The sequence below is a fragment of the Ostrea edulis genome, chromosome 4, assembly GCF_947568905.1.
Source record: "Ostrea edulis chromosome 4, xbOstEdul1.1, whole genome shotgun sequence".
NCBI classification, from domain to species: Eukaryota; Metazoa; Mollusca; class Bivalvia; order Ostreida; family Ostreidae; genus Ostrea; species Ostrea edulis.
This window is the reverse complement of record NC_079167.1, coordinates 20,507,243-20,521,563: the sequence shown is the minus strand read 5'-3', so window position 1 is coordinate 20,521,563 and position 14,321 is coordinate 20,507,243. Positions and strand designations below refer to the sequence as shown.

Sequence of the window (14,321 nt, the reverse complement as noted above, 5' to 3'; positions counted from 1 at the left end):
AACAAATAAGAGGGAAAGCCACACGATTCTGTCAGGTCTTTAAAACACATAAAATACCAAATATATCTAAAATTATTAATATAAGAATTTTTTTTAATTTGATCGGGCTCGACATCCGGTGGATAGCCTACTTTCATTTTAAGACATGACAGACAACAGAGCAGCCGTCAGTTCAGTGATTGAAAAAGTTTCCTTTGTGAGCAAGGTACTAAAAAACAATGTTTTTCATTGGTAAAAATATGTACAAATATAAAAAAGTAATTTATCTTTTGTTTCATTGACATTTCTTCAGAGCACAAGCCTGTCGGTACGTTGGATCACAGGAATTCGAAATTTTATCAACACATATAGTTCATGGTTTGGTCAACCGAGTGATTTTTATTGGTGTTATTGATAACATTTTGAACTCCTGAAGTTGGACATTTCTGATCCCGTATATCCCCTCGTGTCCCCACCTCAAAATTTCATATGGAATGAAGGTTTGCCCATTAAGAAAAATACAATATTTTATAAATGTGATTCAGGCTTCACAGATGTTGATATAGAAAAGAGAGCTGAATAATTTAGTGATATTAGTCCATCAGCTGCCAACATATTACTACATAAACCTGTTAAGCATATGATAGCAAGCTATTAATCTGGCTAAAATGCGATTATTCCTCTTTAGTAAGAGTTAATGTGTACCGTACAACCGAGAAAAACACCCGAGGAATATTCATGTGAAAAAGAAGAAAAAGTGCTAAGCTGTCCAATGCTATTGCAAATATGATCAAATACATAAACAAAAACACTCTGACACAATGTGCATTGGATTTCAGTCTCCCTCATATGCAGCAACATTTCTTGACTGTTATCAATTTTATTGAAACAATTCGCGCAACATTGAGTGTATGTAGCAGGATTGGTCATTATTTTCATCAAAACAACGGAACACCTGTTTATGGTAATGATTATTTTCTTGCCAGAGAGGGATAATCACACTTTAGTGGAAAGATCTTGCTATAAGGAAAGTGTTCCCAACCTGATTAAACCTAAGTTTACATACATAGTCTGTAATATCCAATAAGTGAAGTCATCATTACAAATAACGCAGCTGAGCTGAATTTTGCTGAAGCTTAATAAAATGTTATTAACAAGATCGTGGCATAATGACTGCAGTAGAATACATTTTAGGTTAGCACAGTTTTGAAGGCCACCTCAGATGATGAAGGGACAGTACCTGGTCACCTGTATGTAGAAGTCAGCAGTATCCTTAAAACATGCACATCATTATAGTTGAATTAAAGCGTAGTGACCAGACTGTATTTGGTGTACTATACAACAAGAAGGAGACAATGCCAGTAATTCAGACAAAATTCGTCCTGCTGAGGATTAAACTGTCATGGTCCTTTGTCTTGACAGTCTAGTGCTCTACTGATCGAGCTAAAGGATTAACCTACTAGCCAGTGCGAATAGGAAGGCCATTTAACTAAAGCTACCACATTCATAACAATTATAATGTCTGTTTCAGTCAGGGTTGGGCAGTTAAAACCGCCCCTGGTTTTTAAACCAATGGTTTTAACCGTCCCGGTCAATACTCCCCAAGTGGTCAATACTGGTCATTAATGGTCAATTGTGATTTAAACTGTCCATTTTCCTATTTTTGTACATTTCTTGCAAAGATAAAGATAAATTAAGTCTTTTCATTATATGGATCAATTGTTGATTAATATTTTTCATAAGATAATCAAATGTAAATTCATAAGTTTAATATATTTGGTTTGCTGAAACTGACTGCAATATTTTCAGTACCTACCAGAGGGTCACAGTTCTATAGCATAGCTTGACAATTGGAGACAGACCTCTTAACACATGTACCTGGACAGATTAAGAATAAAAGGTAGCTGGACATTACCTGAGCACAGGAAGCAGAGTTGACAGGTGTTAATAAAAATAGGCTTGATGACCAGTGTGCCTATAACAATTATGAAAACATCACCAACCACCCCCTCAAATGTTTATTCAACAGTTAAAAATAAAGATTGATGAAACAATACTTATAGGCATTTCTTGTTAAACTAAGGTATTTGAACAGAAACTTTTACATCTTCCCCAATTCAACAGAGTCATTTGCACATTATTATAAATTGATAGTGCATGTTATGAATTACAGTATTTACCATAATGGTCACTTAAACATTTAAAATAAATAACAAAGACTATAATGACCAAATAATCTTCAATCGACCAGTATTGACCGGTTTTAACCAGTATTGACCGGCCCGGTCAATACTCATATTGATAACTTTTTTGCCAACCCAGGTTTCAGTGTATGTATTGGTGTTTACACTAACAAATATACAGCGTAAAAGATATTATTAGGTTTTGCTGATCCTTTTTTATTTATTCACTCATCTGTGGGCACATACGACAATTCATAAATTTTGTGTGTGATTAAAAAAATTCTTTTATAAGTGTGGTAGTATTGGTCTATATTATCTCCATTTCATTATTTTCTACTTACTTGTCTACGTAAATTCCTATCTTCGTATTCGAGTTGTTTATTTCATGAAATAGGAAGCGAGTTATCTTTTATTTTCAAACGTATTTTATTACAAAACTTCTCATTGGTTACTTCTAGATTTATTATCAAATCACATTACAGGTAACTTTTACTTTCATTCTTTTGTTAAGAATAGAATTTAAACCCGAGCACAACTGTGCTCGGGGCTTCTGCTGAGCCATTCCTTGCAACAAGGTAAATATCAGGAGTTGCCTCACCCTGTATTTTTGATTATTGTTTCTTTATTTTTCCTATTTAGTTATATTTTTCTCTCAAGCCACATTCATTCCCCGGGATTATTATTTTGGTATTTATCATACAATTGTCGAACTTTATTAAAGGTTTAAAACTTTATTTATTATTTTATTGCTAGCCTCACTCTAGGCGGACTCAAACTTACCTGGAAAAATCTAAAGGGTTGAATACTTTATATAACACCTATCATCATTAAAAAAACACAACGCGAAGTAAAAAGAACATATCAATAGTAGTGGCAGAATGTCCAACTACTACATAAGTAATAATGGAATTTTAATTCATCAGTGACTCTCTCGATGTAGACATTAATTAGCTGTTGATTGTTTGCAACAATTTTTTTTATTTTTCAATTAGATGGTAAACATTTATTAGCTTGCTGGGATGACTGTCCGGTGTCAGTGTCACACTTCAAGGAAAAATCATTAACCTTGAATATATCTTTTGAACCAAGGGAGATTATGATTTTGATATTTCACACAGAGATTCCTCATAACCTGGTCTTTCATTTGGAAAAGTTTGACTTTTCAAAACTTTTATCCTTGGCTATATCTTTTGAATCAAGGGGGATAGGGCTTTGATTTTTCACATATAGATTTCTTATGACCAGGCCTTTCATTTCGTATGAAGAGTTTGACCTAGTGACCTTGAACTTTGACCTACTTTTCAAACACTTTAACCTTGGCTATTTCTTTAGAACCAAGACTGGAGAGAGATAGAGTAAGTAGGGTCACACTTTCCAGTGAGCCACGTCTGGCAACTTTTGTTAAAACTAACAAGACACAATGAATGAAAACACTATAGGCACATGTCATTAACTTTTAATTAATTAGTTCCATCCAATTATGCACAATGTAAGATTAAACAAATGGCAAGATTGACCAGGAAAAAAAGCAGAGTGGTTGTATTATAGTGGATCAAAATGTGGCAGGGATTTATGTGTTGATTTGTTTTGTAATGTTCCTAGACTGAATAATCAGATATCACTTTGGAGTCAGATGGCTACTGTGAATCAATGCTGGAGTTCCTGGTGGACAGATTGAACAAAAAATCCTGTCATGTCAAGCTAAAGGTAAGGGTGATATACTGAATAAAAAAATCAAATTAAAGGTGATTAAGGGTGGCAGACTTCATTAACAAAAATTCTTGTCATTTCAAATTATAGGTAAGGGTTGCAAACTGAACAAAACATTCTGTCATGGCAAATTAAAGGTAACTAGGGTAATAGACTGTACAACATAGGCCTATATATGAATTGCATGTTGCAGTGCAATGAGTGTATCTTTCAAAGATGGAGAATTAGAATGACTTCTGTTTTTGTAATTAAAAAAATGATGTTCATTTCTTGTTTTTATTTTTCCATTACAAAATATTGTATGACCTAACAAATTTTTCTACAACTTTTGCGTTTGTGGCTTTGATCTTGAGAAAAAAGACCCATGCACTATCTGAGTCTAGTCAAGCTTCTGCTGTTTTTCTTATGTAAAAGTATGGCCTAATACTAAAATTCAAAGACGTTTACCAATTTCTGTGAATTTCACTAATTTCAATAAAGGCCATGGCACACTGTCTTTTCAGATCAACTCTTGTGCATAGTATGAACTTCTGATATCCCTCCATTCCTCAGAAATCTTGTTATGTTGCTTTTGAATTATCAGTGACCTTGACTTGGCTAAATGACCTTGTTTCAAGGTCATGACACTTTCCGGTCATAAGAAATAGTTGTGTTAAGAATGAACTGTTTTTTTCTGTATCTATTACTTTTAGTCCCCCACCGCAACACGGAAGGGGACATAGAAATACCAGTGTCTGTCTGTCCATCCCACTTGACTTTGTGGAAGCAACTCCTCTGAAACCGCTCAACGGATTTTGTTCAAATTTTGTAGGATTGTTGGTCATCATATGTAGTTGATCATATTGCACCGCTATTTTGATTTGACAAATTTTACAGGAGTTATGGGACTGTGTTGAATTTGTACATGCTACAGGTTAGGAATACTTTGGAGACGCAACTTCTCAGAAACCACTCAATGGATTGTTATTCACCATATATAGTTGATCATAATGCATCATCATTTTGATTCGACAAATTTTACAGGAGTTATGGAACTTTTTGCTTCAACCTTTTTTGCAGTGGTGGGGGGCATGGCTACGCATAGCAATCTTGTTAAATACTACATATCTACTGTCCTAGACCAATGACCTTGCTTCAGAGTGTCACAATATTACAGCTGTAACTGACCTTCCAGATGACGATTGCTGTGCACTCAGAGTGGTTCTTAAAAGGAGTTTAAAAAGAAATCATGCATTTTCATGATATGGATCTTAAGAGGCGTAACACCAAACACCAGACCATGGAACCTCAAAATTCATACTTTTGGTCGAGGCTTCTCAAATCTGTACACCGATTGATGTGTGAAAATGGAGAAGTTTTTTTAAAAAATAGTGCATGAACACTATACAGGCCATTATAAGAGTTCCACCTTGGCATCAGAAACTCTAACCCAGCAGAAAAAAATTACACAATATTAGTACAGGCTTTCTTATTCTTCTTGAGTAGTTGCACAGTAGGTCTAGTTATCAGAGTAAAGAAGATCTTTAAGAGTTTTAGTTTTGGAGGTTTTGACCTTGCCCCTTAGCTCCAGGATGGCAGAGGTCATAAGATATACAATGTTTGTTCCCCATAACCCATATATGCTACAATCCAGCTTTAGTAAATATGAGCCCAGTAATACAATTTGAGAAGATGAAAATGTTTTAATGGTTAATGCCTATTGGCAGGCAAAACTGATCATAGTTCTGAGAATCCTGTCATGTTGAATTAAAGGTAAATATATGTCAGATTAAAGAAAATATTCCTGTGAAAGATAAAAGTAAAGGGAAATAAAAATAAAAGTGAAGAATTGTGAAAGAAATTTTGTTACATTAGTGTCAGAATGGGGAAAAAATCCCGTCTTGTCAAATTAAAGTTCAGATTGTCATTGACTTGATTCCATTTGATCAATATCCATTAATTTAAGTGTCCTGTGCTCAGTGAAATAAAATATTTCTTGTAGGTGATGAAATTGATGAAGCACATCCTGACACATGGGAATCCCCGGTTTAAGCTTGGGTTAATGAAATGTTCTCAGGGAATTACAGAAGCCAAAAGTAGGTTTGCAGAGATTTAATGTCTAATTGATGTTTGTAGTAAATGCTGTAAAAGAAAATGTTTAAGGATAGGAAAGATTGATGAGAAAAATTAAAAGGATTAAATTGTGTTAGAAGCAAAAAGAATTGTTTTCCTGATGTGGAATATTACTGTGTTGTAGAATACAATGGACCACCAGATCCACTGCATGGGAATATTCCGTACCTCGCTGTTCGAAAAACCGCAAAGGTACAATAATATATCATTAAAATCATTATCATTCTTATTCATAACTAATTATAACATTGGAATACAATAAAATATGCTTATAGTGAAATGCTAGGGACAAACAATTTCGAATTTGTTATATCCAGCAAGTTCATAAAATATTTTAAAACTGCAGGGAAGGAAAATCACGTCCCTGTAAATGTGAATTCATTATAAGTGTGTTCACTGTAACCATGTTTTACTGTAAGTGTGAATTCATTATAAGTGTGTTCACTGTAACCATGTTTTACTGTAAGTGTGAATTCATTATAAGTGTGTTCACTGTAACCATGTTTTACTGTAAGTGTGAATTCATTATAAGTGTTTTCACTGTAACCATGTTTTACTGTAAGTGTGAATTCATTATAAGTGTGTTCACTGTAACCATGTTTTACTGTAAGTGTGAATTCATTATAAGTGTGTTCACTGTAACCATGTTTTACTGTAAGTGTGAATTCATTATAAGTGTGTTCACTGTAACCATGTTTTACTGTAAGTGTGAATTCATTATAAGTGTGTTCACTGTAACCATGTTTTACTGTAAGTGTGAATTCATTATAAGTGTGTTCACTGTTACTGTGTTTTACTGTAAGTGTGAATTCATTATAAGTGTGTTCACTGTAACCATGTTTTACTGTAAGTGTGAATTCATTATAAGTGTGTTCACTGTAACCATGTTTTACTGTAAGTGTGAATTCATTATAAGTGTGTTCACTGTAACCATGTTTTACTGTAAGTGTGAATTCATTATAAGTGTGTTCACTGTAACCATGTTTTACTGTAAGTGTGAATTCATTATAAGTGTGTTCACTGTTACTGTGTTTTACTGTATCTCAAATCTTCTCAGGAAAACTGCAAAAGTTCATCTACTGGTCATTACCTCTTATGTACATGATTAATTAAAGCATAAGAACATCTCATACCCCACTGTCAGAAAAACTTCATAAGAATACAAAATTAATTCTTTATTCCTATTTACAATCATTTAATATTCGGGTGATCTAAATGCCTCTGTATTTTGTGTTTGTTGTCACAGGAACTCCTGGAGATGCTGTTTGATACGGAAGATTTACCAAGCTCACAGTCACCTTTCAAAGCATCCTCAGGTAGTGTATTTAATCAGTAAGATGATCAGATCATGTATTTACCTGTAGCAGTCAGCTGGGTTTGATCGCCAGTGGCCAGATAGTTCAGTTGATAGAGCACCTGATTAGAGTTCAGGCAGGCCCGAACTCGAATCCCAGTCTGGTCCATTGCATTTTTTCTCTGTGCCGGCTAAATTTGGTGCCGTAAACCAGCTCCTGGAACTTCCAGGGAATAAAGATCCTGAGTTGATGTCATCAAGATGTGAAGACATTTAAGGAGGGAAGAATGCAGCCATCAGCCAGGTTTGTTGAACAGTGGCCAGATAGCTCAGTTAGTGGAGCACCTCACTGGAGATTCAGGGGGTCCAGGTTTGAATCCCAGTCTGGTGCATTGGATTTTCTCCCTTCCAGTTACACACCTCTACCAATAGTACCCGTTTGTTATAGGCTTAAAAAGAGGCATTACGCAATAGAGAAAACACACAGTTTATGTACATGTACTTGTCATTTTTTGCTCTACAACATGACAGGGCTCGAAATTAACATATGCCCGTCAGTCTGTGACTGGTTAAAAGTATGGCGGACTGACTGATATTTGTTTTAGTCAGTCTGATGGGACTGGTTAATTTTCTAAAGCATCATTTTGGAAAATATACTTATGAAATTTTATACACACATTTGGCATGCTTCGATCTGTAGATATCAGACGAATCTGATTTGTAAATATAAATCCCACATTTAAGTGTTACAATATTGTCTGACTGAGGCATATTGAGTTTAATTTCATTTTATTAACATTAACGAAATATGTTTAATATTTCCGGAAAACTCTGTTGGACTGGTAAAATTTTCTGCGGACTGGTTGAAATTATACCCCATCAGTCCGACTGGACTGGTGACATAAAAAGTTAGCTTCAAGCCCTGCTTGAAGATTGAATATGCTATTGACCAGAACTCCTGAATCACCTGCAAGGTGCTCTATCATCTTCACAATGGTCACTGGTAATCAAACAAGTCTGACTGCTCCACAACAGATACATGTACCATTGACTATTTAACCACTTGGTTTTACCTACATCCTGCTTTACGTTTAACTCAATGATTACTATACATACAGGTTTTACCTACATCCTGCTTTACATTTAACTCGGTGATTAATATACACACAGGTTATGGACCTCAGGGTGGAATTAAATCAAAGATGGAAGGCTTTGGAAATACACCTTCGCCCCAGAAAGGTAAGATGACTACGTGTGTGACAGATCTGAATATTTCATCCTCTGTCAGAGTAACACATCCTGCACACAACTCGTGCAATCAATATTATTGTAATGAGGCTTTATGTGAAGAAAAAATCCACAGGTGTAGATTCTATGATCAATCACTAAACTCAGAGAAACGTACATCTAAGTAACTTAGTGATAAATGAATAAAAGCAAGACTTTTGAATTTGTCAGAGAGGCTTCATGCAAATTAAAGCAAAGATTATTTACTCACACATGATAAAGAATCTTCAGTGTGTAAATATAGTTTAACAGTGTTGTTATTGTACGAATCATTGTTATTATACATTTATTGCATGATAGTGAAGGAGATATGAAGATTTATTCACCCAAGAAAAATCATATTCCCCTAGGGCGTTGCCCTCAGGGAATATAATTTTTCTTGGGTGAATAAATCATTATTTCTCCCAAATATTCATGCAATAAATTGTTTATTATACCGAAACAAAGCAAGACTACAAAAATGCATTTGAAATTGGAGTCCGGTCATCTATACGTTATATTGAGCTGAGATTGCCCAAACGGTAACACCGTGCCATCAACGTATTAGAGGGTACAAACAACGAAATACAGTGATATGATAACCAGTTTTTATCTCGCCTAAGCCAAAGGCTCAAGTGAGCTTTTCTGATCAAAATTTGTCCCATTGTCCAGGGTTTGACATTTACTTTTTTCAGCACTAGACCAGTCGGGCTACTTCAAATGATTTTTACTAGACCTGACTTTATATCCACTAGCCCTGACCAACTTTCCAGAAAAAACCCTGATAGTTTCTCCATATCTAAATACTCCATGTAAATGACAAACGTTTACGACGTAATTTATTAACTTGATAAACACTTTATTATAGTCTATTCAAATAAACTGTTTAAAATTAACATCGAGTAGATGTCGTAAAACATCATTACCGACCGCGACTTATCTATTAGAACTAAAAATAGAGATTATTCCACCACACGGTTCAAGATTGGTAGTTTCTTGTTTATTATTTAACACGACCAGTCGGACTAGTAAATCGACATTTTACCCGACCGGACCTATCATTTAGTAGACTCGGTCGGTCGGATGTGCCTTAGTGTCAAACCCTGCATTGTCTGTCGGCGTAGGAGTCATTGTAGTCGTTGTAAACTTTTCACATTTTCATCTTCTCCAGAGCGACTGGGTCAATTTCAACCAAACTTGGCACAAAGTATCCATGGGTGAAGGGCTTTCAAGTTTGTTCAAATAAAGGGCCATGCCCCCTTCAAAGGGGAGATGATCACAAAAATGCAAAATTAGAGTAGGGTCATTTAAAAATCTTCTTCTTAAGAACCACCGGACCAGAGGAGTGGACATTTACATGAAAACTTCCTCACATAGTTCAGATTCAAGTTTTTCAAATCATAGCCCCTGGGGGGTAGGATGGGGCCACAATAGGGGATAAAAGTTTTACATACAAATATATAGGGAAAATCTTCTTAAAAACCACTGAGCCAGAAGAGCTAAGATTTACATAAAAGCTTCCAGACCTAGTGCAGATTCAAGTTTGTGAAAATCATGGCCTCCAGGGTTCGGTTGGGGCCACAATAGGGACTAAGATTTTACATGTAGATATACATTTTTGTATATGGAAAGTCTTCAGATATGGGCCAAGGTGACTCAGGTGAGTGATGTGGCCCATGGGCCTCTTGTTGTATTTCCATTCTCTATGAATGCTGATTTACTTGCTTCTTCTGTCAACCAAAACCAGGCAATTTTTAAACTGTATATCAGAGACCTGCATATTTTGTGCCTTACGAACTATGAAATTACAATGACTTGGGCTTATTGTGACATCACAATAAACTTCGTTTACATTGACATTAAATTTATGGAAAATGCACGAGGCTGCTCAAGGGGTGAAATATGATGGGGAGATATGACGTTTGAGAGGGAGAAATGAAGTTTTAACATCCCTGGCACGTGACTGTCTAAACCAATCAGATTACGTGTTGCATAGAATTCTTATACTGAGGTATAATAATGTACAAATCATTGCTGTTCTACAAATTATCATTGTTATAGTATAAATCGTTATTATTGTACGAATCATTGTTATAGTACGAATCATTGTTATAGTATGAATCAGTGTTATTGTACAAACCATTGTTTTATCTTATACATATAACATCAACATCACTGTGTTTTATCTATAAGTGTGCAACCTCAAACTTTTTATGAAGTATGGTAACAACTGTATAAATCTGAGTTAAGTGTTTTAAAGCTTCAGATATTGTCTGTATTCTAGTTGGTATGGGGAAGTCCTTGTTACAAAACCTCAGTGAGTTTGCCCAGCACTTGACAGAGGATCCCGAGAGCTCTCAGAGAAACGTGTTATCCACCCTAGATAATCCAGGCTCCTACAAACCCCCTGTAAGCCTCAACTTCATCTCCTCTACAGACAGCAGTTTGGGTGGACAACTCATCAGACCCACAAAAGGTTGGTCGGGTCTTATCATTGTCTGTAGTAGTCACAGGTCAGTACATGTTAGTCACAGGTCAGTACATGTTAGTCACAGTACATGTTTGTCACAGGTTAGTACATGTTAATCACAGCTTAGTACTTGTTAGTCACAGCTTAGAACATGTTAGTCACAGCTTAATATATGTAAATCACAGCTTAGTACATATTAGTCACAGGTTAGTATAGGTACATGCAAGTCACAGCTTAGTACATATTAATCACAGGTTAGTACATATTAATCACAGGTTAGTACATGTAAGTCACAATCCATGTTAGTCACAGCTTAGTACATGTTAGTCACAGGTTAGTAAATGTAAGTCACAGCCTAGTATATATTAGTCACAGGTAAGTTCATGTAAGTCACAGCTTAGTACATATCAATCACAGCTTAGTACACATTAGTCACAGTTTAGTACATGTAAGTCACAGCTTAGTACTTGTTAGTCACAGCTTAGTACATGTTAGTCACAGATTAGTATATGTTAATCACAGTTTAGTACATGTTATAGTCACAGGTTAATACTTGTTAGTCACAGGTCAGTACATATTAGTCACAGCTTAGTATATGTTAGTCACAGCTTAGTACTTGTTAGTCACAGCTTAGAACATGTTAGTCACAGCTTAATATATGTAAATCACAGCTTAGTACATAGTAGTCACAGGTTAGTGCATGCAAGTCACAGCTTAGTACATATTAATTACAGGTTAGTACATGTAAGTCACAGTACATGTTAGTCACAGCTTAGTACATGTTAGTCACAGCTTAGTACATGTTAGTCACAGGTCAGTACATGTTAGTCACAGGTTAATACATGTTAGTCACAGCTTAGTACATGTTAGTCATAGCTTAGTACATATTAGTCACAGATTAGTATATGTTAATCACAGGTTAGTACATGTTAGTCACAACTTAATACATGTTAGTCACAGCTTAGTACTTGTTAGTCACAGCCTAGTACATGTTAGTCACAGCTTAGTACATGTTAGTCACAGGTCAGTACATATTAGTCACAGGTTAATACATGTTAGTCACAGCTTAGTACATGTTAGTCACAGCTTAGTACATATTAGTCACAGATTAGTATATGTTAATCACAGGTTAGTACATGTTAGTCACAACTTAATACATGTTAGTCACAGCTTAGTATATGTTGGTCACATCTTAGTACTTGTTAGTCACAGCTTAATATATGTAAATCACAGCTTAGTACATATTAGTCACAACTTAATACATGTTAGTCACAGGTCAGTACATTAGTCACAACTTTATACATGTTAGTCACAGTACATGTTAGTCACAGATCAGTACATGTTAGTCACAGCTTAGTACTTGTTAGTCACAGCTTAGTACATGTTAGTCACAAATTAGTATATGTTAATCACAGGTTAGTACATGTTAGTCACAACTTAATACATGTTAGTCACAGGTCAGTACATGTTAGTCACAGCTTAGTACATGTACTACAATATTGAGTCTCTACCTCAGTGATTTGAAGTTACCCTTGGTATCGACATCCTGCTAGCACATTTTACACTTAGATATATATTTATAACATTTTACATAAAGGAATATGTAGGACCAGAAAGCATCCTCCCCAATATATTACAAAAAATTTTACCAACAGAGTATCAGAGCCCCTGCTCATTCTAAATGTATGCTGTAAGAACATTTATGCGATGTGTATTTATTCAGTTAAAGGGCTATTTAGCTTGTTCACCATAAATAGTTCTGACTGTAAATAAAAATTACTTAGTGAAGGTTTAAAATATTCATTAGTTATTTTCCTGTTAACAATGAATTCAAATTTTAAAACATATTGATGTAGCAATGAAATTGTAATTCTTATAATGTTTGATTATATGTGACACCAAGTTCATATAGAATTTTCATTCATGTTTAGATATACAGTAAAACTCTGATATAGCAAATTTCTGGGGATACTCTATAAAAATTCACTTTAAGTGTAATTCGCTATACATTTACAGCGAATTCATAATTCAAATATAACGAATTCGTTATAAAACTGATTTGTTCTACATGTATATCAGTTGTATAAGAATTAAGCAGCAATCGGTATACTGTCTCTAAGAGAAATTAAGCCTGTATATTTTCGTCAAGAAAATTTTATACAAGAAATATACTCAATGATTTATATATGATAATTTATCTTGATGGATTATTAAGTCACGCAAGAACATGTCGAAAGGAAAATGTCAACAAAATTATGTGCAATACATACAAACAGTCAATCGCAGTTGTCATTTACTTGTTGCTTTATAAAAATAAAAGAGTGTACAATAAAATAAATGCAATCAAACTTCAAATTTAATTAACAAGAATGGTAAACAACACTGACTCTTATGTGTAGGTATTGTTTTGCGTTAACAACCTCTTTTGAAAAAATACAAACAAAAATTTCGTAATAAGTGTGGATCCTTTATGGCAATGGAAAGCGATTGTTAAAAATCACGTGTTTAACATGAAAAAACAAAACCAAATTCGTTATAAAAGGTGATTCATACGTTCATTTTTAATTCAAGGGGAAGAATTTACTTCGTTTTATCCATAAATTTGCTATATCCGTGTTCGTTATAGACGCAGATTTTTATATAGAATAGAGAAAGAATTTGTCGGGGAAATCGATTTCACTTCGCCATAGCCATAATTTCGCTGTATTCATGTTTGCTATATTTGAGTTTTACTGTACTGACAGTAAATCTAATTTTACTTATGAGTATGTAGGACTTGATTTTTTACTTATAAGTATGTAGGACTCAATATCTTACTTATAAGTATGTAGGACTCGATTTTTGTAGAAGTTGCTCACATCCCTGGTAAGGCAGGAGGGGGTTGGGAAGATGATGATGTTGATGACAATGTCGATGACAGTTTATCATCAGATAAACATAGTGGCTCCAACACTGATGTTAACTCAAGGTAAGAAGAAATGATTAAGTGAAAGGCACCTTGTAACTTTATGTACAAGAAGTGTATTAAAATATACAGTAAACCACACTTAAAATAATCACATTTATAACAAATTCACACTTATTGCAAAGTGATAATTTTTCCCTAATGAGAGGAAAACAACAAAACTATTTTGGATATAATGAAGTTTTGGTATAAAAAAATGTTTTTCACTGGCCATGGAGGTTCACTATAACTGTGTTTTACTGTATATTGAAGTTTGGTTATAATGAACTGTTTTTCACTGGCCCTGGAGGTTTGCTATAACTGAGTTTTACTGTATTTCATTTCCAATATTTTGTGGAACAA

At 34.6% G+C, this 14,321-nt stretch overlaps 1 protein-coding gene across 1 annotated transcript in view; it reads left to right on the top strand.

Moving 5' to 3' along the window:
• Positions 1-8: 8 nt before the first annotated feature.
• LOC125668287 (AP-4 complex accessory subunit Tepsin-like) overlaps positions 9-14,321 on the top strand; it is a 17,227-nt gene continuing 2,914 nt past the window's right edge. The window contains exons 1-9 of the mRNA XM_048902217.2: positions 9-205; positions 1,174-1,246; positions 3,778-3,869; positions 5,854-5,947; positions 6,109-6,176; positions 7,231-7,300; positions 8,449-8,517; positions 10,829-11,020; positions 13,862-13,982. Of these exons, the coding sequence (XP_048758174.1) occupies positions 146-205; positions 1,174-1,246; positions 3,778-3,869; positions 5,854-5,947; positions 6,109-6,176; positions 7,231-7,300; positions 8,449-8,517; positions 10,829-11,020; positions 13,862-13,982 (839 nt within the window). The 5' untranslated portion in view covers positions 9-145. The remainder of the gene's footprint in view (positions 206-1,173; positions 1,247-3,777; positions 3,870-5,853; positions 5,948-6,108; positions 6,177-7,230; positions 7,301-8,448; positions 8,518-10,828; positions 11,021-13,861; positions 13,983-14,321) is intronic.